General features: G+C 42.9%; 2 protein-coding genes across 2 annotated transcripts; both read left to right on the top strand.

Moving 5' to 3' along the window:
* Positions 1–396: 396 nt before the first annotated feature.
* On the top strand, positions 397–2,290 carry LOC140588342 (scavenger receptor cysteine-rich type 1 protein M130). The gene is made up of 4 exons (XM_072710357.1): positions 397–790; positions 977–1,291; positions 1,786–2,112; positions 2,268–2,290. The coding sequence occupies exons 1-4, from the start codon at positions 532–534 to the stop codon at positions 2,288–2,290; spliced, it is 924 nt and encodes a 307-aa protein (XP_072566458.1). The 5' UTR covers positions 397–531.
* Positions 2,291–4,044: 1,754 nt separating this feature from the next.
* Positions 4,045–17,301, top strand: LOC140588341 (antigen WC1.1-like). Its single transcript, XM_072710356.1, has 7 exons — positions 4,045–4,525; positions 4,641–4,667; positions 4,974–5,108; positions 7,529–7,627; positions 8,049–8,120; positions 13,705–13,950; positions 17,213–17,301. Exons 1-7 carry the CDS (start codon positions 4,222–4,224, stop codon positions 17,299–17,301), a joined length of 972 nt encoding a protein of 323 aa, XP_072566457.1. The 5' UTR covers positions 4,045–4,221.
* Positions 17,302–22,051: the final 4,750 nt, after the last annotated feature.

Below are 22,051 nucleotides of genomic sequence, written 5' to 3'. Positions count from 1 at the left end.
ACACATTTCCTACAGAAGGTAAATTCAAAGTAGTAAATTCACTGATAAAACAGTGGGATACAGCGTAACCTTGTATAATGTTTAGAATGCAGATTATTGACATTAGGTCAGGCAAGGCAAGTGGCTTAGTGCTGCTAAACTTAGTCCACACATGCAAAATGAAATTATATTGATGGATACCTAAATCGGAATCTGATCCAAATTATACACTGTCATTATCCTATTGAGTATTTTGCAGAAAACTTAGTAACCCCTGTCCCCTTAAAAAAAAAAAAAGAATGCCTCTCAGAAAGGAACTGAGTCAGAAGATCTGGTTCCCTTCAAAGAGCTATTATTACCATCACAGTTGCAGTACGACAAACTAACGGAACCGCAGATGTTCAGCAGTAAAAGGAAAATAGAATACTGCCAGAGAGAGGAGAGGAATAAGAGATACCTGATTGTATTAAATGCTTATTCATCCTTAAATTTGCAGGTCATCGAGAGGTCAGACTGGTCCAAGGTGCACACCAGTGCGCTGGGAGAGTAGAGATGAAGCATCAAGGGACGTGGGACACAGTGTGTGATGCTGACTTTGACCTGCAGGATGCAGAGGTTATGTGTCGGCAGCTGGGCTGTGGGATCCCTGTGGAGCTGCTGGGGGGGGCTGTGTTTGGAAAGGGGGGTGACCAAGTGTGGAGAGAGGAGATACAGTGTAGAGGGAATGAATCTCATATTTCCTTCTGCCCAAAATCACCCTCAAAGACAGAGAACTGCTCCCATGATAATGATGTGGGACTGCTGTGTTCAGGTAAGAACAACATGGCTACTTGTCAGAAAACATATGAATGGCTGGTAAATTAGTAAATATAAATTACACATTAACACAGTAAATAGACCAAGTTCAACCATGATGTTTAAATACTTTGATGGAATATATCCACTTGACTGAAGGAAGTTAAGATATACAGGCTCTAACCCACTGCGCTGTTTACAGGGTACACAGACTCCAGGCTGGTGGGCGGCCCTGACTCCTGCTCCGGGAGGGTGGAGCTGCAGTACCTCAGTGAGTGGGGGACAGTGTGTGATGCATCCTGGGATATGAGAGCAGCCAGTGTCCTCTGTCAGCAGCTGCAGTGTGGGAGCGCTGTGACAGTGACAGGACAGGCCTGGTTTGGAGAGGGGAGGGGCCGCATCTGGGCTGATGTGTTTGAGTGCCAGGGGAATGAGACACACCTCTCCCAGTGTGCTGTGTCCTCATGGAGTCGAGCTGCATGCTCTCATGGACGGGATGCAGGACTCATCTGTAATGGTGAGGACTGTACTACACTTGTCCTAACAATGGATTAGTAATTTGGGCTTTTTCATGAATTATAATCCAATATACATTATGATTATAGAATAGATCATTAATTAAACTGATAATACAACTCAGGACAGTTTAGTTTCATAGAAAATCCATCAATCTTCTGTACCACTTATTCCATTGAGAACTGTGGGGCTGTTTTTGGCATTTTAATGGCAACATTTGAAAAAGTATGGGTGACTTAATTTACTGAATAGAAGGAATTCTTCATATCAGCAACCAAAACTCCAGCAGTTAATGCAATAATTAATTAAATGCAGATCTACAAGCTGTAACATGCATATCTGACAAACACTGACAGTGACTGATGTTTCCACAGGGTCTAATCAGGAAAACTTCAATTTAAACCTGAATTTGATCCAGAGATGTTTAAATTTCCATTCTGAATGGAATCAGGCAAATGTCACGTTAAACCCTGACAGTGATTGATCTTTCCACAGGGTCTAAATCTCTCTCAGCTCTCAATGGGACAGTAAGACTGTCTGGAGAGAGTGACTGTGAGGGTCAGGTAGAGGTTTACTACCAGCTGACCTGGAGCAGAATTCTCATGGACTCCTGGAGCTTCAAGGAGACCTCTGTGGTCTGCAGGCAGCTGGGCTGTGGCTCTGCAGTGAGGCTGTACAGCTCCTCCCTGTCTGGGACAGGAGACAGTGATGTGTGTCTGACAGAGTATCAGTGCTCTGGGAGTGAATCTCACCTGTTGAACTGCAGTGATCCACAGAGACTGAACTGCAGCTCTGGTCCACAAGTGTCTATAGAGTGTTCCAGTGAGTACACAATAGTTAGGTTCATACATAACTAACGATCTTACACATGAACAGCACCAACATCAGATAGTTAGAGGTAAAGGGCACACACTGATTACAGGTTAAGGGCCTTGGTCAAGGGCTCAATGAAGTAGGGTCACTGCTGACAATCTCAGGATTTGAACCAGTGACCTTCTGACTGCTGGCAGAGATTTCTAGCCTTAGAGCCACCACTGCGCATAGATAGATAGATAGATGATAGATAGATAGATAGATAGATAGATGGATGGATGGATGGATGGATGGATGGATGGATGGATGGATGGATGGATGGATGGATGGATGGATGGATGGATGGATGGATAGATGGATAGATAGATAGATAGATAGATAGATAGATAGATAGATAGAGAAAAAAAGAAAGGTGCATTTACAAGATGAAAGACAAAAACAAATTACCTTCCTCTGTACCTCCTACTCCTAGATCACAGGTCCATCAGGCTGGTGGGTGATGCTGGGGGCTGTGCAGGGAGGCTGGAGGTGCTCCACCAAGGCTCCTGGGGGACAGTGTGTGGAGACTCCTGGGACCTGAAGGATGCTGAGGTGGTGTGCAGACAGCTCCAGTGTGGGACGGCTCTCAGCGCCCCAGTGCCCACCTTCTTTGGACCAGGAATTGGACCCATCTAGCTAGATGAGGTGGACTGTGAGGGGAATGAGACGTCTCTGTGGGACTGTCCATCAACGCCGAGAGGACAGAATGACTGTGTCCATAAAGAGGACGTAGGAGTTGTGTGTTCAGGTATGACTTTCAGGAAACTGAAATAAACCTGTGATGAACCCTAAATGTTCTGGTTGTATTCTTAAATAGTAAAACCAGCTTTTATTAATTTAGGTAAATTAAAAGGTAATTGTTTGGTTACTAAATTGCCCATAGGTGTGCATGTGTGAGTGACTGGTGTGAGATTGTGCCCTGCGATGGACTGGCATCCCATCCTGGGTGGTTCCCTGCCTGGTGCCTGTAGCTTCCAGGATAAGCTCCGGACCTCCCCGCGACCCTGAATAGAAAAAACAGTTATAGAAAGTGGAAGGATGGATGGATAAACACAACCAAAATATATGCAAGCAAATTAACATTTAACAGCTCCACATTATATCATGTTTAATCAAGTTTCACTGGAACTATGTGAATAGAAATAATTGTTCATCTGTTTTAAGTTGTTCCTTTACACACCTTTTAGAATATGACAAAATCAGGCTGGCTGTAGTCAAATTGTAAATGCCAACTTGTATAATTTAGTTGTACTAATTTAAACACTACCAATTTATTCAAACAATTTAGCATTTAACAGCTCCACATTATGTAATGTTTAATCAGATTTCACTGTTACTTTCAAAATAGAAATAATTGTTCACTTATTTTAAGTTATTTCTTTACACTGCTTGTAGAATATAAAGAGATAAGACTGGCTGAAGGCTGCTCTGGACGGTTGGAGGTTTTCTACAATGGCACCTGGGGAAATGTGTGCTTCAATCAAATGGACACAAACACAGCCAACCTGATATGTCAACATCTCAACTGTGGAAAGACTGGGACTGTTTTTAACTCATGGTCTTGGCTGAAAGGAGCTCCAAACTGGCTTGATAACCTGAAATGTCGCCCACATGACTCCACACTGTGGCAGTGCCCGTCCTCTAACTGGGGAGATAAAAAAAAAGAGGAATGTGAAGTGGCTCAGATCACCTGTGACGGTAACTTACTTTATTCAGTATTATTATTGTTTCACTTTGTGTTTGGGTTTATTCATTTTTATGATTACCATAATATCATCAATAAAATACTTTGTTATTATATGGTTTATTTTTCATGTCCTTGCATGCTTGCATAATAACAAGATAGTTTCCTTAATTCTGTATTCATTCTGGAACAGGATGTTCTGCTGCTGCCAAGGACAGACCATGTTCACGTAAGTCCAGTTATTACCTGCCCAGTGTTACGTGTTTATCAGTCAGTAACATCAGTGAGAAATCAGTCCCAGCTCTTCACTGAACTCTGTCATCCTCACATGTGTCCTCTGCCTTCTGCAGTGCTGATAAATCACAGTCTTTACTTGCCCCCTAGGCCACCCCACCATGAGATTGTCGGGGGGCAGTAGCGAGTGCTCAGGGAGAGTGGAGCTGTGGCATAATGGCTCCTGGGGGACAGTCTGTGACGACTCCTGGGACTTGAGAGATGCCCAGATGGTCTGCAGACAGCTGGGCTGTGGGACAGCACTGGAGGCTCATGGGAACTCTGCCTTTGGACGAGGAACTGGCACCATTTGGCTGAATGAGGTGAACTGCAGGGGTGATGAGCTCCACCTGTGGGACTGTCCTCACTCTCTTCAGGAGCAGAGGAGCTGCAGCCACAAGGAGGATGCTGGTGTTACCTGTGCAGGTGGGACTGGGGCTGCAGACAGACTTTAACATCAACATTATTGTCATTTGGCCTTTAGAATAAGCAGAATTGTAGAAAAAAACATTAAACTCTCTTTAATGCTTTAATTTCACAGGTTCATCGCTGCTTAAGGCCACTACAGGTGAATTTAATGTATTTAATGTATAGTGTTGAACAGCATATCAAACATAAGATTAATTCTAATTATATATCTATATCAAATTACTAATTAAGGGATTCCAGCAACATCCACAATAACAAAAGAAGGTATCATTTTTATACTCTGTCATATGACATCATAATTAACTTTGAATGCTTTAAGTTCTTATGAGAATGTAATTTTATTTCATTTTCGAAAATCAGGCACAGATAAAATGCATTTGTATGTTTATGTAGTACAATCATTCTGCACTGTCAGACACATGATATACTGAAATCTCTCTGCCAGTTTCTCCTACAGCTGTATTCAACCAGGAAGTCCCGTCTAGTCCTGTTGTCGTTTTCCTGGTACTTGGAGCTTTTCTCCTCCTGCTGCTGGTGATAATAGCTGTCCAGCTGTACCAGAACAGAGTGCTGAAAAGAGGTACAGAAATATACAGCAGTAGAGTGACTCACATTAAGAATGATCTGTCTGAATGATTCTTATTAAGTCTGTATTATCTCCTACATTATCCATTGTTGGCTTTAGTGGTACACAGATGGGGTCAGGGGTCAAATAACACATTAAATAAGCATATAAGAACAGCCTAATTTAAAAAATTCTGACTGACATATATATATTAGTGCTGTCAAATGGTTGCTGTGGATTAATTTTGTTTAATCACGATTGAATAGCCTTCATTTTTAATCTATATTAATCGCATTTCATTTTGTATGACCAAACAGACTCAAGAAAAAAGGGAATATACGTATATGCACTTAACATGTTTATTGAACATCTTGAACACGAGTCGGATGCATTCCATTTGCCACAGAAGTGCAATACCATGGACCCATATCAAAAAGCAAGATTTTTTGCTTAGCTGGGCAACTTGTCGGATTTAACGTACCTCAGTTTAAATGGTCTTTATCTTCATTCACTTACAATTAGCCCGAACTACCGTAAATCTGACAAATAATCTGACTAATCATGAAATCCAATTCTATTCCATTACGCTCGGTGCTTTACGTATAAAACTCTGTAGCAACACGTCCACAGATACATTGGACGGTATAGTGTGTGCGACCGATTTAATGAGCCACAAATGAGAAGTAGTGCTTAAAGAGTATAAAACTACAACTTTCCCTTCTGTTGATAAAGGGCGCAGCCATCTTAGATTCGGAACTCAGGATCTTCTGTGCTGCTCCGAGATATTTCTCGGATCTCCAAGACACAGGAGCGTGCATGTCGTCACTTCCATTTAATCGTGATTAATCGAAATTAAACCACAGCAGCCCTGTGATCTGATAAAAAAAATTTTATCGTTTGACAGCACTAAAATATACACTCACCTAAAGGATTATTAGGAACACCTGTTCAATTTCTCATTAATGCAATTATCTAATCAACCAATCACATGGCAGTTGCTTCAATGCATTTAGGAGTGTGGTCCTGGTCAAGACAATCTCCTGAACTCCAAACTGAATGTCAGAATGGGAAAGAAAGGTGATTTAAGCAATTTTGAGCGTGGCATGGTTGTTGGTGCCAGACGGGCCGGTCTGAGTATTTTCATCTGCTCAGTTACTGGGATTTTCACGCACAACCATTTCTAGGGTTTACAAAGAATGGTGTGCAAAGGGAAAAACATCCAGTATGCGGCAGTCCTGTGGGTGAAAATGCCTTGTTGATGCTAGAAGTCAGAGGAGAATGGGCCGACTGATTCAAGCTGATAGAAGAGCAACTTTGACTGAAATAACCACTCGTTACAACCGAGGTATGCAGCAAAGCATTTGTGAAGCCACAACACGCACAACCTTGAGGCGGATGGACTACAACAGCAGAAGACCCCACCGGGTACCACTCATCTCCACTACAAATAGGAAAAAGAGGCTACAATTTGCACGAGCTCACCAAAATTGGACAGTTGAAGACTGGAAAAATGTTGCCTGGTCTGATGAGTCTCGATTTCTGTTGAGACATTCAAATGGTAGAGTCAGAATTTGGCGTAAACAGAATGAGAACATGGATCCATCATGCCTTGTTACCACTGTGCAGGCTGGTGGTGGTGGTGTAATGGTGTGGGGGATGTTTTCTTGGCACACTTTAGGCCCCTTAGTGCCAATTGGGCATCGTTTAAATGCCACGGCCTACCTGAGCATTGTTTCTGACCATGTCCATCCCTTTATGACCACCATGTACCCATCCTCTGATGGCTACTTCCAGCAGGATAATGCACCATGTCACAAAGCTCGAATCATTTCAAATTGGTTTCTTGAACATGACAATGAGTTCACTGTACTACAATGGCCCCCACAGTCACCAGATCTCAACCCAATAGAGCATCTTTGGGATGTGGTGGAACGGGAGCTTCGTGCCCTGGATGTGCATCCCACAAATCTCCTTCAACTGCAAGATGCTATCCTATCAATATGGGCCAACATTTCTAAAGAATGCTTTCAGCACCTTGTTGAATCAATGCCACGTAGAATTAAGGCAGTTCTGAAGGCGAAAGGGGGTCAAACACCGTATTAGTATGGTGTTCCTAATAATCCTTTAGGTGAGTGTGTATATATATATACACACACACACACACACACCTACAGTATGGCCAATTTAGTAACCAAACACTTCTCTGCTCATCTTGGAGATTCACCTATGCTGATCTCACAGAACATTCTCGCTACACAGCATTTTCACTCTGTTTCTGAGCTGAAGTTTAAGCCAAGGGCTTCACTGTTGTTCCCATGACAACAGACATGTTTCCAGACATAATAATACACAGAATATATGGGAAATTGGGACTCTAAATTTAAATGAGATGTGGCCTGGATATCAGCTGTGTCTCTGTATGTCCTCCTCCACAGCTCTGTACCAGGAGGGTCTCACCACTGTGCATGAGACTATTTATGAGGAGATAGAGTACAATCTGACCAGTTGGACAACCTACAGAGCCCCTCGACAGAGTGAGTTAACCCTGTTGACCGCTACAGAATTAGAAGAATAAACTTTTACAGCCACATGGTAACTTATTAAAGTGGGTTGTTGTGGGACAGTGAATTTCCAGTCATTTCAATGTGTATCTGTTCCATTTTACTCATCAGAATGTGAAGCTGTTTGTGTCCTGTTGATTTTTCATCTCTAGCTATTTGATTAGACCTCAGAAACCACATGAGGGCATCATAGCTTCATTGCTGCAGAGCCTTGAGGGTGAGAGAGAAACCAGCAAATATGGAGACAATATGAGTGTCAGTCAGCTTGTATGGACATGAGCATTAGCTACTCTAACCCCACACATCCTGTCTTTTCAGTCTGAGAGACATAAGCAGAGGAAACTTCATGCAGAGTCTCCCTGAGCACAGGACTGACTGTCTCTCTCCTTCACAGGAAGTGTCCTCTCTGAGGAGCTGCCCTCTGGGTATGAAGATGTGGAGGACAGTGAAGGAGACCCTCTCTCAGGTATGGGGCAGAGGTCTGTGCATTTGGTAGAATTAATATTTCAATGGGAACCCTCTTCAACACTATCAAAATAGTCTTTAACAATTATGTTTCAGAGAAATGTCACTATCCGATTTAATATCTTTTTCATTGTAAGTACATTTGCTGGCTTTCAAGGGTTTTTAATAAATTTGGTTTGGCCTTTGTTTTTGAATAATAATTTCAATTATACAAGCAAAAGAGTTCTGGAGGTTCTACAGCAGGGTTCCCCAATTCTGGTCCTGGAGGGTCAGAATCCACCACAGCTTGCGGATTTCCCTGCTCTACAAAATCTACAAACTATGTTGCAAACTGGCTCTCCAGGGGCCTCATGTATAACGACGAGCGTAGAATTCACACTAAAACAAGGCGTACGGACAAAACTAGGAATGTGCGTAAGCAAGAAAAAATCCAGATGCATAAAACTGTGCGTAAGCACAGATCTACGCACATTCCCTTTATAAATCCCAATGAGCGTGAAATTTAACGTACGTGAATGAGCCCACAGCCACCACCCCCCGACCGGCCCATAATTATGTATATTTGCATATGTAAATCTGTATAAATGCCCGCTTTGTTCTATGTTTTTCTTAAACAACAATGAATAAACCACGTGGGAAAAAGAAGTATTTCAGTGAGTGCGAAGTGGAGGTCATGTTAACAGAAATCGAGAAAAGAAAAGTGATATTATTTGGTGGTATAAGTGGCATCAGCAATAAACGAAAGTTGACGGAGTGGCACAGCGTGGCAGAGTCAGTTAAAAGTGTTGGTTCCGAAAATGGCACGGTGGCCGAAATTAAAAAGAAGTGGTCGGACATTAAAATCGACGTAAGAGTCTTAAAAGCACAGGCGGAGGTTGCGGAATTCCCGGTATCACACCCTTTGAGCAACTAGTTGCTGCGATGATTGGGGACACACTTTTATCGGGTGAGGGGGACGCCGATGTCAGCGCGGGTGAGTTTTTCTCGTACCATACTTGTTTGAATTGCTTGCATGTTTATGAATAACACGTAGGGCGCAGATGCGGTGTTACTTTAGTTTATTCTGTTTGTTTATTCTTACAGACAATAGTACAAGAGGTGCCCCCAGTGCATTAATAGAGTACATTAATAAAGTGAAAGTGCTTTCTATTTACATAAGCATAAGCAAATTCGTTCTCTGAAGGTGACTTTATAGCAATGTGCGCGCAGTCGATAATTCGACTACATTTGGAAAACCAGACATCGCTGCGAATTGCGCTTTAATGTTTGCCTGTTCACCCACAGTGTAGGGAAAATTTATATATCTCGATGACAAGCGGATTATGCCATCCCATACAGCTGACATGGCACGACTCAGTGATGACTGAGAAATGCCTGATCGGTCCGCAAGTTCACGCTGAAAAGCACCTGTGGCTAATAATCCGAGGGTGGAGAGAACTTGTACAGGTACCGGTAAGGCGCAATTTCTTGCAGTCTTCCTCCGTAAAGCTGGCTCCAGTTCAGCACACAGCTCCAAGAGGATAGCTCTTGGAAATCTGAATCGACTTAGTAGCCAGTCATCATCATGAGCCAAGAAATCACTGTGATCCCTGAATACGCGCTCTCTTCTGACTCTTCCATTTGCAATGTCCTCTAACAATGCAAGAGCAGCCATGGTTGGAATATTTTTTGTCTTTCCCTGCACCGTTTTATTGTCACAGATTGATTACGATCAGGTGACCGATGGCCAATTAATTTCAGTGTATTTCATGCAGACCGCGTCATGAATGCGAGTCTGACACAGTGAAACTGCAGTAGCACTCTTTTGCCAGTAGGTGCCTCCATTTTGCCAAATCGAGCAGAAACTTGCGTACGCCTTGTCTGGGGTTGCCGTGAGAATGTGCGTGGCGGTACGCCAAGTTTAGTTTTTATACATCTCGACATGAGCGTGGAAACGGGCGTGCGCAACATTTTTGTGCGTAAGCACCGTTTATACATGAGGCCCCAGGACCGGAATTGGGGAACCGTGCTCTACAGTGATGGGTGTCTGATGCACAGAAGCAGCTTTTATGTGTCTGATACAGGGGATCTGGCGATAAACAACATATCAGGAGATTATGATGATGCTGGTACTGCTGGGCAGGACTCGGGAAATTTGTTTGGTAATTAACATTCATCAACTGTAAAATTCATGTACACTCACCTAAAGGATTATTAGGAACACCTGTTCAATTTCTCATTAATGCAATTATCTAATCAACCAATCACATGGCAGTTGCTTCAATGCATATAGGGGTGTGGTCCTGGTCAAGACAATCTCCTGAACTCCAAACTGAATGTCAGAATGGGAAAGAAAGGTGATTTAAGCAATTTTGAGCGTGGCATGGTTGTTGGTGCCAGACGGGCCGGTCTGAGTATTTCACAATCTGCTCAGTTACTTGGATTTTCACGCACAACCATTTCTAGGGTTTACAAAGAATGGTGTGCAAAGGGAAAAACATCCAGTATGCGGCAGTCCTGTGGGTGAAAATGCCTTGTTGATGCTAGAGGTCAGAGGAGAATGGGCCGACTGATTCAAGCTGATAGAAGAGCAACTTTAACTGAAATAACCACTCGTTACAACCGAGGTATGCAGCAAAGCATTTGTGAAGCCACAACACGCACAACCTTGAGGCGGATGGGCTACAACAGCCGAAGACCCCACCGGGTACCGCTCATCTCCACTACAAATAGGAAAAAGAGGCTACAATTTGCACGAGCTCACCAAAATTGGACAGTTGAAGACTGGAAAAATGTTGCCTGGTCTGACGAGTCTCGATTTCTGTTGAGACATTCAAATGGTAGAGTCAGAATTTGGCGTAAACAGAATGAGAACATGTATCCATCATGCCTTGTTACCACTGTGCAGGCTGGTGGTGGTGGTGTAATGGTGTGGGGGATGTTTTCTTGGCACACTTTAGGCCCCTTAGTGCCAATTGGGCATCGTTTAAATGCCACGGCCTACCTGAGCATTGTTTCTGACCATGTCCATCCCTTTATGACCACCATGTACCCATCCTCTGATGGCTACTTCCAGCAGGATAATGCACCATGTCACAAAGCTCGAATCATTTCAAATTGGTTTCTTGAACATGACAATGAGTTCACTGTACTACAGTGGCCCCCACAGTCACCAGATCTCAACCCAATAGAGCATCTTTGGGATGTGGTGGAACGGGAGCTTCGTGCCCTGGATGTGCATCCCACAAATCTCCATCAACTGCAAGATGCTATCCTATCAATATGGGCCAACATTTGTAAAGAATGCTTTCAGCACCTTGTTGAATCAATGCCACGTACAATTAAGGCAGTTCTGAAGGCGAAAGGGGGTCAAACACCGTATTAGTATGGTGTTCCTAATAATCCTTTAGGTGAGTGTATGTCTCATACATACTTAGTATGTCTTATTTGGTACTTCGAAATTCTCACCTTGGATCCAAAAGATTCCATTCTTTCAATCTGGATGCAAGCAGTTCTGCACCTGCTTTAGGAAGGTTCAGATCTCTGACTAGATCATCAAGTTCCTGCTGGTTTGGAAAGTGAGGTTCACCAGATTGCCAATCGTCCTGATCCGACACTTCCATGTTGGCTTCATCTGTTGTTGGTGGGACTGGAATAGGCGAATGTTCATCATGTGGCACTGGTGCAATAGAAGATGGTATATCAGGATAGACTAGCTTCTTCTTGTCCTGTGGCTTCTTGTAAACAGCAATATCCACCATGCAGAAGTAGCAGTCATTCAGGTGGTTTGTTGGCTCTCTCCAAATTCTAGGGACTGCAAATGGCATACTTTTCCTGGTGCTTTTTAACCACCCTTCCAATGTTGATTTGCAGCAGCCACATATAACATGAGGAGCCCAGGATTTGTCTTGGTCCTCAATGGGCATTCCAAAATACTTCTCATAAGCTTGGTAATACTTTGTATCCCTTGATATCGTACATTTCACTTGAGCAGGACCAATATAATATCCACAAATGTAACAGAAACAGTCAGCTGGTAATTTACAGTGTCTAGAAGACATTTTTATCTACATGTACAACAAAAAAACAACATATTAATATGCAAACAGGTATAAGTATAGCAAAAGACCATGTCAGCCGAGCTTTATAAAAAAAAATGACGTTTCTAACTAAACCATTGAAGCTATATGAAAATAAACGTTACCACTGAAATCAGTGTGCCAAAATTGTATAGGAAACACTACAAAATGTAATGAAACAAAATGTAGTTGCCTTGTGTTATTAGATGATTGGTAGCGCTGCCCATTCTCAGGCACCTTTTATACTAAGTGACACACCCGCTAAAGGCCTGCTGCTGCTGCCGCCTCTCTGCCCGCGGTACCGCCGCCTGCTGCTGCCACCTCTCTGCCCGCGGCACCGCCGCCTGCTGCTGCCGCCGATCTGCCCGCGGCCGCGCCGCCTGCTGCTGCCGCCGATCTGCCCGCAGCACCGCCTGACCCGCCTGTCCTGCTTGACCCGCCTGTCCTGCCTGCTCTGCCTGCAGTCCCTGCAGCTGCCACCACCCTGCTGGCCACGTGACTGAGGCGCCCCCTGCTGGCCAAGTGATGGCGACGCCCGCCGAGGCGCCCCCTGCTGGCCACACACCCGCGGCCCTGCCTGAGGCCACCTCTCCCGTCCTGTCCGCGGCCCTGCCTGAGGCCGCCTCTCCTGTCCAGCCCGCGGCCCTGCCTGAGGCCGTCCTTCCCATCCAGCCTGTCCTTCCCGTCCAGCCCAACTCTCCCGTCCGGCCCGCGGCTCCGGCTGCCCCGCCTGCGGCCACGGCCCCTGTTCTGCCCGAGCCTCCACCCTCGGGGACCTCCCTCCTGACTCCCTTGCCCTTACCCCGGCAAGACCAATGCTCCCCAGGACCCCGCCTTTCAGTGTCCCGTAAGGGACGGGGACACAAGCGTCGGGCTTGGGTCCCGCCCGCCCTGCCCCCTGGCTCACCCGTTCGGCCCCTGGCTGTGGCTCGGTGGCTGCCTGTGGGTCCTCCGGCTCGGGGTCGGCGGTCCCCTCCGGGTCCCCCCCTGGTTCCTCGGTACCGGTCCTCGGTCCCGCCTCCGGCTCCGTGTCGGCCGCCTCCGGGCCCCCCTGCTCCGGCTTGGTGTCGGATGGCGCCTTCCCCGGCTCCGGCTGCGCCTCCGCCTGCCGCGGCTTCCCCCTCCTGCCTGCCTGCACTGGTGTTCCCTCCTGCTCCCTCCATATCCCCTCCGTCACTCCCTCGTCCTGTTCCCTTGGCCCCTGGGTGGTCCCCTCCTGGTCCCTCCTCCCTCTCGCCTGCGGCCCCTCCGGCCGCTGCCCGCCTGGGTTCCTTCGGGCTCCCCTTATTCCTCCTCCCTTTCCCTTTCTGCCTCCTGTCTCTGCTCCTCGGCCCTCTGTGTCTCCTTCGTTCACCCCTGGCCCCTTCGTGTCACCTGTTGGTGTTCCCCCCGTGTCTCCCTTCCTGGTCTGTCTGTCCGCGTTCCCCGTCCTTTGTCAGGTCCTGTCTTTCTTTTTGTCCTTGTTCCAGTTCTGTGTCTCCGTTCTGTTCCCCGCCTTTGGTTGAGGTTTTGCTTTTTGTCTTCCAGGTCCTGTTTCCTGGCCTCGTCTCGTCCGTCGCCTCCTCTCGGGCGCGCCCGGTGTGCGCGCCTTTGGGGGGGGGGTTCTGTCACACCCCGCTCCGTACGATCCTAGTGTGTGCCACGCCCCCTCATTATCCACATGTGCTTCCCCGATTGTGCCCAGCTGTTTGCTGTTTCTTTTGCCTTGTCCTGTGTATATGAGTTCGCGTCTCCCTGAGGTTCCCAGACTTGTCATTGTAGTGTCAGTGTATTGTCCGTAGATGTCCGTCCTTTCGCTAAATAAACCCCGTTACCTGAACTCCTGGCTGCCACTCGCCTGATTTCTGGTTCGTCGGATCCCGATGCTGACACCTACTGTGTGTACTTTCAGGTGTCTCTCGATCAGTGTATATTATTATGTATTAAATCAGTGTACATTTTTTACAATGAATTTTGGACGGAAATGTGATCAGAAATGACTCAATCAGACATCTCAGCGTAAGACTGCATTTAATCACAGTGATATATTTCTTTGGCCAAAGATGTTATTTGACTCTGGAATGGTTCCTTTTCATGAGGATGACTTGACTTGCCATACTTTGTGACCATAATTAGGTCATTCTATTTGTCAGTCTATAAAGGTTGATAATTTAGTGGGAGTGTGTGTATATCCTAAGTTCCAATTGGTTTGCCTCAGTTATGCTTCTTTGCTGCTAGGGGTTTGTGCGTACGCCTGGTTGGGAGTGTACGTAAATATACGCATATTTCTTTTTTTTTTTTTTGCCCACCACCACCCCCCCTCTTCGGAGGACAAGTTTATGTTTAATTACAACATTAAAAAAAAGAACATAAATAAATAAATAAATGTTTACATTCACTTTTTTTTTTTCCCCATGTAGATGGGGGGGCTCATTTATAACATACAAAAACCCGAAATACAACATAAAACAAAATAAAACAAATAACAAGCATACAGGAGGCAAAATAGTGCCACAAGATCTGACAATGATGACAAAGCAAAAAGACAAACAGACAATACGAAGTGACTTACAAGAGACTGGGACACGGCAGATAAGCAGTTACAGTTAGAGATGCTGAAGTTGATCAGATGTATGTGTATGTGCGGGGTTTGTACTAAAAGTTTATAAAAGTAAGTGTGTATATGTGTACAGAGAAGGAGGGGGGAAAGGAGTTAACACTGGAGATATACATGTTTTTTTTTTTTTTTCCTCTCCTTTGCTCTGAGGCTATATGTTAGTAAAGTTATTGTGATGGAATATTAAGAAATGTTATAAATGGGTTCCAGGTGTCCTTAAACGTTGACACATGCTTCCACTGGACAGCATTATTTTTTCCCATTGAAATGTATTCTACAATCAAGTTGGTCTAGTGAGTAATATGACATGAGCTCTTAGATTTCCAGTTTTGGAGAACTACTTTCTTGGCGACAGCAAGAGAAATGAGCAAAGGGTTTTTAATATTTAGAGGGAAGATGTGTATTAGATGTATCACCAAGAAGACAGAGTGACGCTGATGCTGGGATTCTGCATCTCAGAATAGTGGAGAGTGTTTCAGTAACCCTTAGCCAAAGGGAGTGAACTGGTTCACAAAGCCAGACAGCGTGAAAATAATTATCTATGCTCCCCAAAGTACACTGTGAGCAGATATCTGTGTTAGTCAATCTCATTTTAAACATTTTATTTTGTGTAATATGAGTTCTGTGTATGATTTTATATTGGATAAGCCGCAAGTTGAAGTTGGTGGTCATGCAGAAGATGTTTTTGCAAATCTGCTTCCAGTAATCGGGGTTGGGGGAACAGCCCAAATCTTTTTCCCATTTAGCTGTTGGGAGTGTTATTACACTATTTAAGGTAGAGATAAGTAAATACAGTTTAGATACTAATTTTTTTGGGCTGCTGATTTGAATGAGTTCTTCAGTTAGTTGAGATGGCTGTAGTGTGTTATTGGTTAAATTAACTTTTCCTTTAATTCTTAATTTCAGCTGTTGATATTGAAGAAATTGATCTCTCCCAACCCCATATGTCTGAATAAGAGCATCGAATGACATAAATTGGTTATTATGGAATAAGTGGTGGAGGTGTGTAATTCCCTTTTGTTCCCATGTGGGAAAATAAACAGATTTATTTTGTAGATTAAATGTTGGTTTGTGCCACAATGGGGTGAATTTATTCAGAGTCAATGATGACTTAGTGATTCGGTTTGTTTTCCACCAGGCTGTCAGAGTTGTAGAGATGGTGTTGATCTTACCGATGTTTGATTGTGGAAGGAAGAGGAGATCTGCAACTAGGATATTTTTACACTAATATTGTTCCAATTCAAGCCAGGGGTAACTATAGTCCTGTTTGTGAATCCATTTAACTAAGTACTGTAACTGATTTGTGAGGAAATAGTGGAGAAAATTTGGTGCCTCGAGTCCACCAAGTGATTTTTTATTTTTCAATGCTGTAAGTGAAATTCTAGGCTTTTTATTTATTTTTCCAATAGAATTGCGTTGTTAGTGAATTAAGTTTTCTAAACCAATTTTCTGTGGGTGTAACGGGAACCATAGAGAATAAATAGTTAATTTGAGGTAAGGTTTTCATTTTTACTGCTGCAATTCGACCCATAAGTGTAAGTGGGAGCTTTGACCAGCGATTATAGTCGTCTTCGATTTTCCTAAGGAGGGAAGTATAGTTAAAGTTAAACAGCTCTGACAACCTGGAGGAAATGTTGACAACCAAATATTTTATGTTACCAATACGAAGGGGGAGAGGGAAATCCTGAGTTTCGGAGTCCCCCGCATCATCTGAAAGGGGTAAAACTATTGATTTATTCCAGTTAATTGTGTAATGTGATATTTGAGAGAATTTGTCAATAATATTAAAGGTTTCCTGGAAAGATATGTATGGGTTCTGTAAATAAAGTAATATATCATCTGCATATAAACTGATTTTGTGTTGTCTATTCATGGCCTGTATTCCTTGAATTTTGTTGTTTTGGCGTATTGCTACTGCGAGAGGTTCAAAAAAAAGGGCAAAAAGGGAAGGCGAAAGTGGACATCCTTGTCTAGTCCACTGGTGTAATGTAAAGCTCGGTGAGGTGATTCTATTAGTAGTGATAGTAGCCCTTGGTGATGTGTACAGTATCTTAATCCAGTGAATAAATGACTCTCCGAACCCAAATTTATTAAGAGTATTAAATAAGAACATCCAGTTTACCTTATCGAAAGCTTTTTCTCCGTCAAGCGACACGATGATAGTTTTCCGTTGGGTTTGTTGTGATATATTCGTAAGATTAAAAAGTCTACGTGCATTGTCTATAGCAAGTCTATTTTTGATGAAACCTGTCTGATCTGGGTGAATAATTGTGGGGGTGACTGAATATTCGCACATTCCTATGCACAAGATGAAATTGATAAATGTGATTCTATGGTTATAAATGTGCATATGCACAGTTGATACTCAAAACCGTTTGTATGCTCAATTCATAAATGAGATCCCAGGTTCCGATGTGAAAGTGCCTTATGTCCCTTTAGGTGTGAGAGACTTGACCACACTGCCCCCTGTGGAGAGCCCCCCTGAACCCGACCAGACTGACTATGATGATGTGGAGGAGATTATATAGGATCTTTGGGACTGAAAGAAGAAGCCTCTTCGTGTTTGAAGAAGCTTCTCTCCAAAAGTTCATGAAGTGGTTTTTCAAATGACCTTCATGTTATACAGCAGCACCTGCCACATTACCATTCCTATTCACATAATATAAACTTTTAAGGTTTTAAGGTTAAGGTTTTTTATATTATTACTTAAGGTAAATGTCATTTCATAACATGGTCTCATACATAAACTCAAATATAATTTATCTCAGCTGTTGTCCAAGTGTAAAATATATTTTCCAAATTTTGTTCATTGCAGAATTTTATGATTTATTTATGATTGCAGTATGTTTCTTTCCTTTACTTGATTAATTATATTTCGAAATTAAAATTGTGAATTGCAAATGTTGAAAAATGTTTGCCTCTATAAATACTGCTGGAATTTAAAAATAAAATCTATTTATCTATTTTAATATCTTTTAAAAAAAACTTTTTTGCTTTCACTGTTTTTATGGTGGAGATGACCATCTTACATGTTACTGCAGGTTATGGTCTGATGGTACACTTTGCATGTGATGAATATAACCCTTGAATCCTTGAAACTTGTTCAACTGCTCGTTGAAGCAAACATCTGATCAGCCAATCATAAGTCAGCAGCACAATGTATAAAATCATGCAGATACAGGTCAGGAGCTTCAGTTAATGTTCACATCAAACACAGAATGGGGAAAAAACATGATGTAAGTGACTTTTGACATGGTATAGTTGTTGGTGCCAGATTGACTGGTATGAATATTTCTGAAACTGCTGACCTATTGGGATTTTCATGCATAACCAACTCTGGGATTTACAGAGGATGGGCTAAAAAAAAAATTCCAGTGAGCAGCAGTTCTCTGGGAAATGCCTTGATAGCAGAGAAGAATGCCCAGACTGTTTCAAGTTGATAGAAAGGCAACTGTTGAAGCCAAATGAAACTGGAAGGTTTGTTTGTAATCCTCTTCGTGTACACTGGGTGGTGCATGCCATTAATTGGGTAATACAGGTATTTAGGCAGTCAATGGGAATGTTATGCTTAGGTGTTTGTCCCCGGAAGGGCAAAGGTTTTTTAACCGCTATGCTATTGTTGTCGCCGCCACTGTGTTTGTATTGTGATGCCACGTCATAGTTCCTGTGGATTAACTTTGCTTGGTAGAATAAATTGATCTCTTGTTTGCAACCGAAGACCTGTCTAAAGGCTCGTTTCTAAGACAGTGGTTTGTCTATAACATGTAACATCAGTGAGACTAATAGCATCTAAGTCTCAGTAATTCAGTTAGACCAAACTCCTTTAAAAACAACAGTAACTCAATAACCACTCATTATAACCAATGTATGCAGATGAGTATCTCTGAACAACATCAAACCTCGAAGCAGACAGGCCACAGCAGCAGAAGACCACAACGGGTGCCACACTATCAGCTAAGAACAGGAAACTGAGGCTACAGAGGGCACGGGCTCACCAAAATTGGACAATGAAAGATTGTAAAAATTTTGCCTTTCCAGATGAGTCTCTATTTCTGCTGCAACAAATAGAGTCAGAATGTGGCATAAACAGCATGAAATTCTGCCTTGTATCAATCATTAACAATTCAGTCTGTGGGGTGTGGGGGATATTTTTTTTTTACATATTTGGGCCCCCTATAACTGACTGAGCATTGGTTAAATGCCCTGGCTCCCTGAGTATTGTTGCTGACAATGTCCATGCCATTATGACCACAGTGTACCCAGCTTCTAACAGCTACTTTCAGCAAGATAATGTGCCATGTCACAAAGCTCCTATCATCTCAGTCTGGTTTCTTGAACATGGCAAAAAAGTTCACTGCACTGAAATGGCCTCCACAGTCACTAGGTCTCAGTCTAATAGAGCACCTATGGGATGTGGTGGAACAGGAGATTTGCATCATGAAGGAGCAGCTGACAAATCTGCAGAATCTGTGTGATGCTATCTTGATGCCAAGGACCAAAGTTTCTGAGGAACATTTCAAGTTGGTGCCATAAATATTTAAGGAAGTTCTGAAGGCAAAAGGAGGTCTAACGCGGTATTAGCAAGGCGTACCTAATAAAATGGCCAATATATGTATTAGAGGGCTGCACAAGAATGGGAAAGCAGTAATGCTGCAGATATCCACTGGGGAAGATAATAATAATAAAAATACAGTGGTACCTCAGAACTCGAACTTAAACCGTTCAGAACTCTGGACTGAATCTTAAAAAGTTCGAGATCTGATCGAATTTTCCCCATAAGAAATAATGGAAAATCAATTAATTGGTTCCCGGCCCCTAAATATGTTTTTTTTTTTAGCATTTAAACACTAAATGAACCGGATAAAACAAGAAGAGCATATACTATACTAAACACATCTAAGCACATTTATAAAAACAATAATTTGTAAAGTAAGAATAAGTAAAAAAAAAGACAATGTGTCCTGCCTCGATCGTCCGCTCCTTCCGTGTGCCACACCCCCTCGTTAACCCCGTGTGATCAGCTGTTTCTGGTTGTTTTCATTAGCCCTCCGTATTTTGTCTGCGTTTTAGTTTGTTTCCCCAGTCCGGTCATTGTATTGTCCGTCTACGTTTTGCCTGCCTTACCTGTAATTAAACCCCGTATTCCCCGATACCCTGATGTCTGCGCCTTTGTCTCCATTCCGTCCCCGCTCGGCACGACAATATTATTATAATTAAATGTATTAATGGTTTATTATTAATATTAAAATAATGAACAAGAAATCTTTATTTTTAAATGTATTTTATTATACAATAATATTCACTGTTACTGTCTATCGTAGTAAATGTATTTTTACTGTCAATATATGTGTTCAGCTAGTATAAACAAGCACGATGCTATCACAGCGAATGCGAGGCTGAGACTGAAGCTTTACCCTTTGTTTCCGCTGACAAACGTGCCACGTGACTCACTTCCCCGCGCGTACAAGTTACCTTAGGTTGGCGTTCACAGTTTGACTTCTGAGATTCAGATCGAGCTCTAGGTAATTTTTTTTCAAAATGGTTGGTTCGACTTTTAAGAAATTCGAGTTCTAATGAGTTCGAGAACTGAGGCACCACTGTATGTGGTAACAGCAGGAATAAAAATTATGTTTTTGGTATTCCTGTGCAGACAGAAATAAAATGTAAAATGTAACTGCAAAAATGGTAATGAAATTGCTTGTGAATGCATATTCTTGTACCTGCTATATTAATTATAAGTGTTGAATATTGTTTTGTTGAATTATTTGCTCTCACCCCAAAACCACCTGATGGCAGTGTCAAGTTTTTAATTTAATAATTAAGATATTTAAATAGATATTGTCCCCATGCAGCTCTCTAGAGTATCAGGCGCGCAGTTAGCACCAGGGACGGATGGGATGGGTGTTAAGTCTAGCGATGAGAGATGAAGCAGACCCCGTAATGCAGGAGAATGTTTTATTTAGAATAAAGCTGGGTGCAGCCAAATCCGAAGGGGCAAGACAGGCGGAGAGTCGGGTTGGTCGCGGGAGGTCAGAAGCCGAGGTGGTCAATCCTACAGAAAGAGACGAGACAAGGGAACGATGGGACAGGAAGGTGGACGAAGGAAAACCAGGACAGCAGGGCAGGCAGGATCGGGTGGGCAGGCGGAGAAGATCAGGGAAGCTGGGCAGGCACGACAACAAGAGACAACGACGCAGGCAGGGCAGGAGGGTTAGACAAAAGACAGAAAAGCGCTTAGTAAGTGTCATAGGTATGGCAACAATAATTCGTGACCCTTGGAGCTTGTGTCGAGTTTAAGTAGCTTGGCTGGATTGAGATGATAGCCTGTTGCGGTGTGGCCCCGCCCCTGTGGGCGTGACAATGGGACCTCGATCCGTCCCCCCACTTACAGGACAAAAAAACAGCATCTGCCGTCATTGCATAAGGAAAAAACATCCTTGGTCCCCCCCAATTAAAAAATCCTATCTGCGCCACTGTAGAGTATACTGTATATCACACATCTGTGTATGAAACCCACATAGACACTGAGAGAACATGCAAACTCCACACACACAAATGAAATTGAGACAGGAATCAAACTTATGAAAATGCAAAGACTTAGCTATGTGCCAGTCAGGTCATTTACTGCAATTCAGCATAATTCCATAATTATTCAGTATTCTTCAAGATTTTTCACAAGATTCCATTAGCGCTGGGTTTTAATGGCTTAATCTGTGTGGCTTTTACAGTTTTCCTTTTACTAGTATGGACTTGCATACAACAGACCACATAAATATGTATCCTTGGCAATTTAGACATCATCATCAATAAGGTCCCATGTCATTTATTTCCTAGTTTTGGTTTCCTGATTAATGGCCTCTGTTCATTTTGATAGCCAATTTCAGACTTGACTTCATAAATTTGTAGTATGCCATTTATCAGTCCTTGTATCCACTAACATTAGCAGAGGACCATCTCTAACTTCCCCATCTATGTAGAGACCCAGTTTGTATGATGTACTGCCCCTGGACCACATGCTGTTAGAACATCACTGTTATTCAGTTCACACCCTCTTCTGTTTAGTATCTCACTTTGTGTTCCTGCCATTTATCTATCCCATAGTTCACTTTTGCCACAATAATAACAAACATGCAACAAAAATAAGGTATCAAATTCGTTAGTCATTAAGGATTTCATTTTCATGAATAATTAATACTTTTTATGAAAACAGAAAAGAATATTTTAGAATAACATTTTATAATTAATATACTATTATGTATTTACTTTTTTCTGAGAATT

This window comes from Paramormyrops kingsleyae, chromosome 3 (genome assembly GCF_048594095.1).
Source record: "Paramormyrops kingsleyae isolate MSU_618 chromosome 3, PKINGS_0.4, whole genome shotgun sequence".
NCBI classification, from domain to species: domain Eukaryota; kingdom Metazoa; phylum Chordata; class Actinopteri; order Osteoglossiformes; family Mormyridae; genus Paramormyrops; species Paramormyrops kingsleyae.
The sequence above is the reverse complement of the archived record's forward strand: the minus strand, read 5'-3'. Positions and strand labels throughout refer to the sequence as shown.

Coding starts and splice junctions, on each gene's coding strand:
- LOC140588342 (XM_072710357.1), top strand. CDS start 532: ATGAAGCATCAAGGGACGTGGGACACAGTGTGTGATGCTGACTTTGAC. Junction 1,292..1,785: donor TGCAGGACTCATCTGTAATG/GTGAGGACTGTA, acceptor ATCTTTCCACAG/GGTCTAAATCTCTCTCAGCT. Junction 2,113..2,267: donor AGTGTCTATAGAGTGTTCCA/GTGAGTACACAA, acceptor TGACAATCTCAG/GATTTGAACCAGTGACCTTC.
- LOC140588341 (XM_072710356.1), top strand. CDS start 4,222: ATGAGATTGTCGGGGGGCAGTAGCGAGTGCTCAGGGAGAGTGGAGCTG. Junction 5,109..7,528: donor GAACAGAGTGCTGAAAAGAG/GTACAGAAATAT, acceptor CCTCCTCCACAG/CTCTGTACCAGGAGGGTCTC. Junction 8,121..13,704: donor TGAAGGAGACCCTCTCTCAG/GTATGGGGCAGA, acceptor TTTGTCTTCCAG/GTCCTGTTTCCTGGCCTCGT.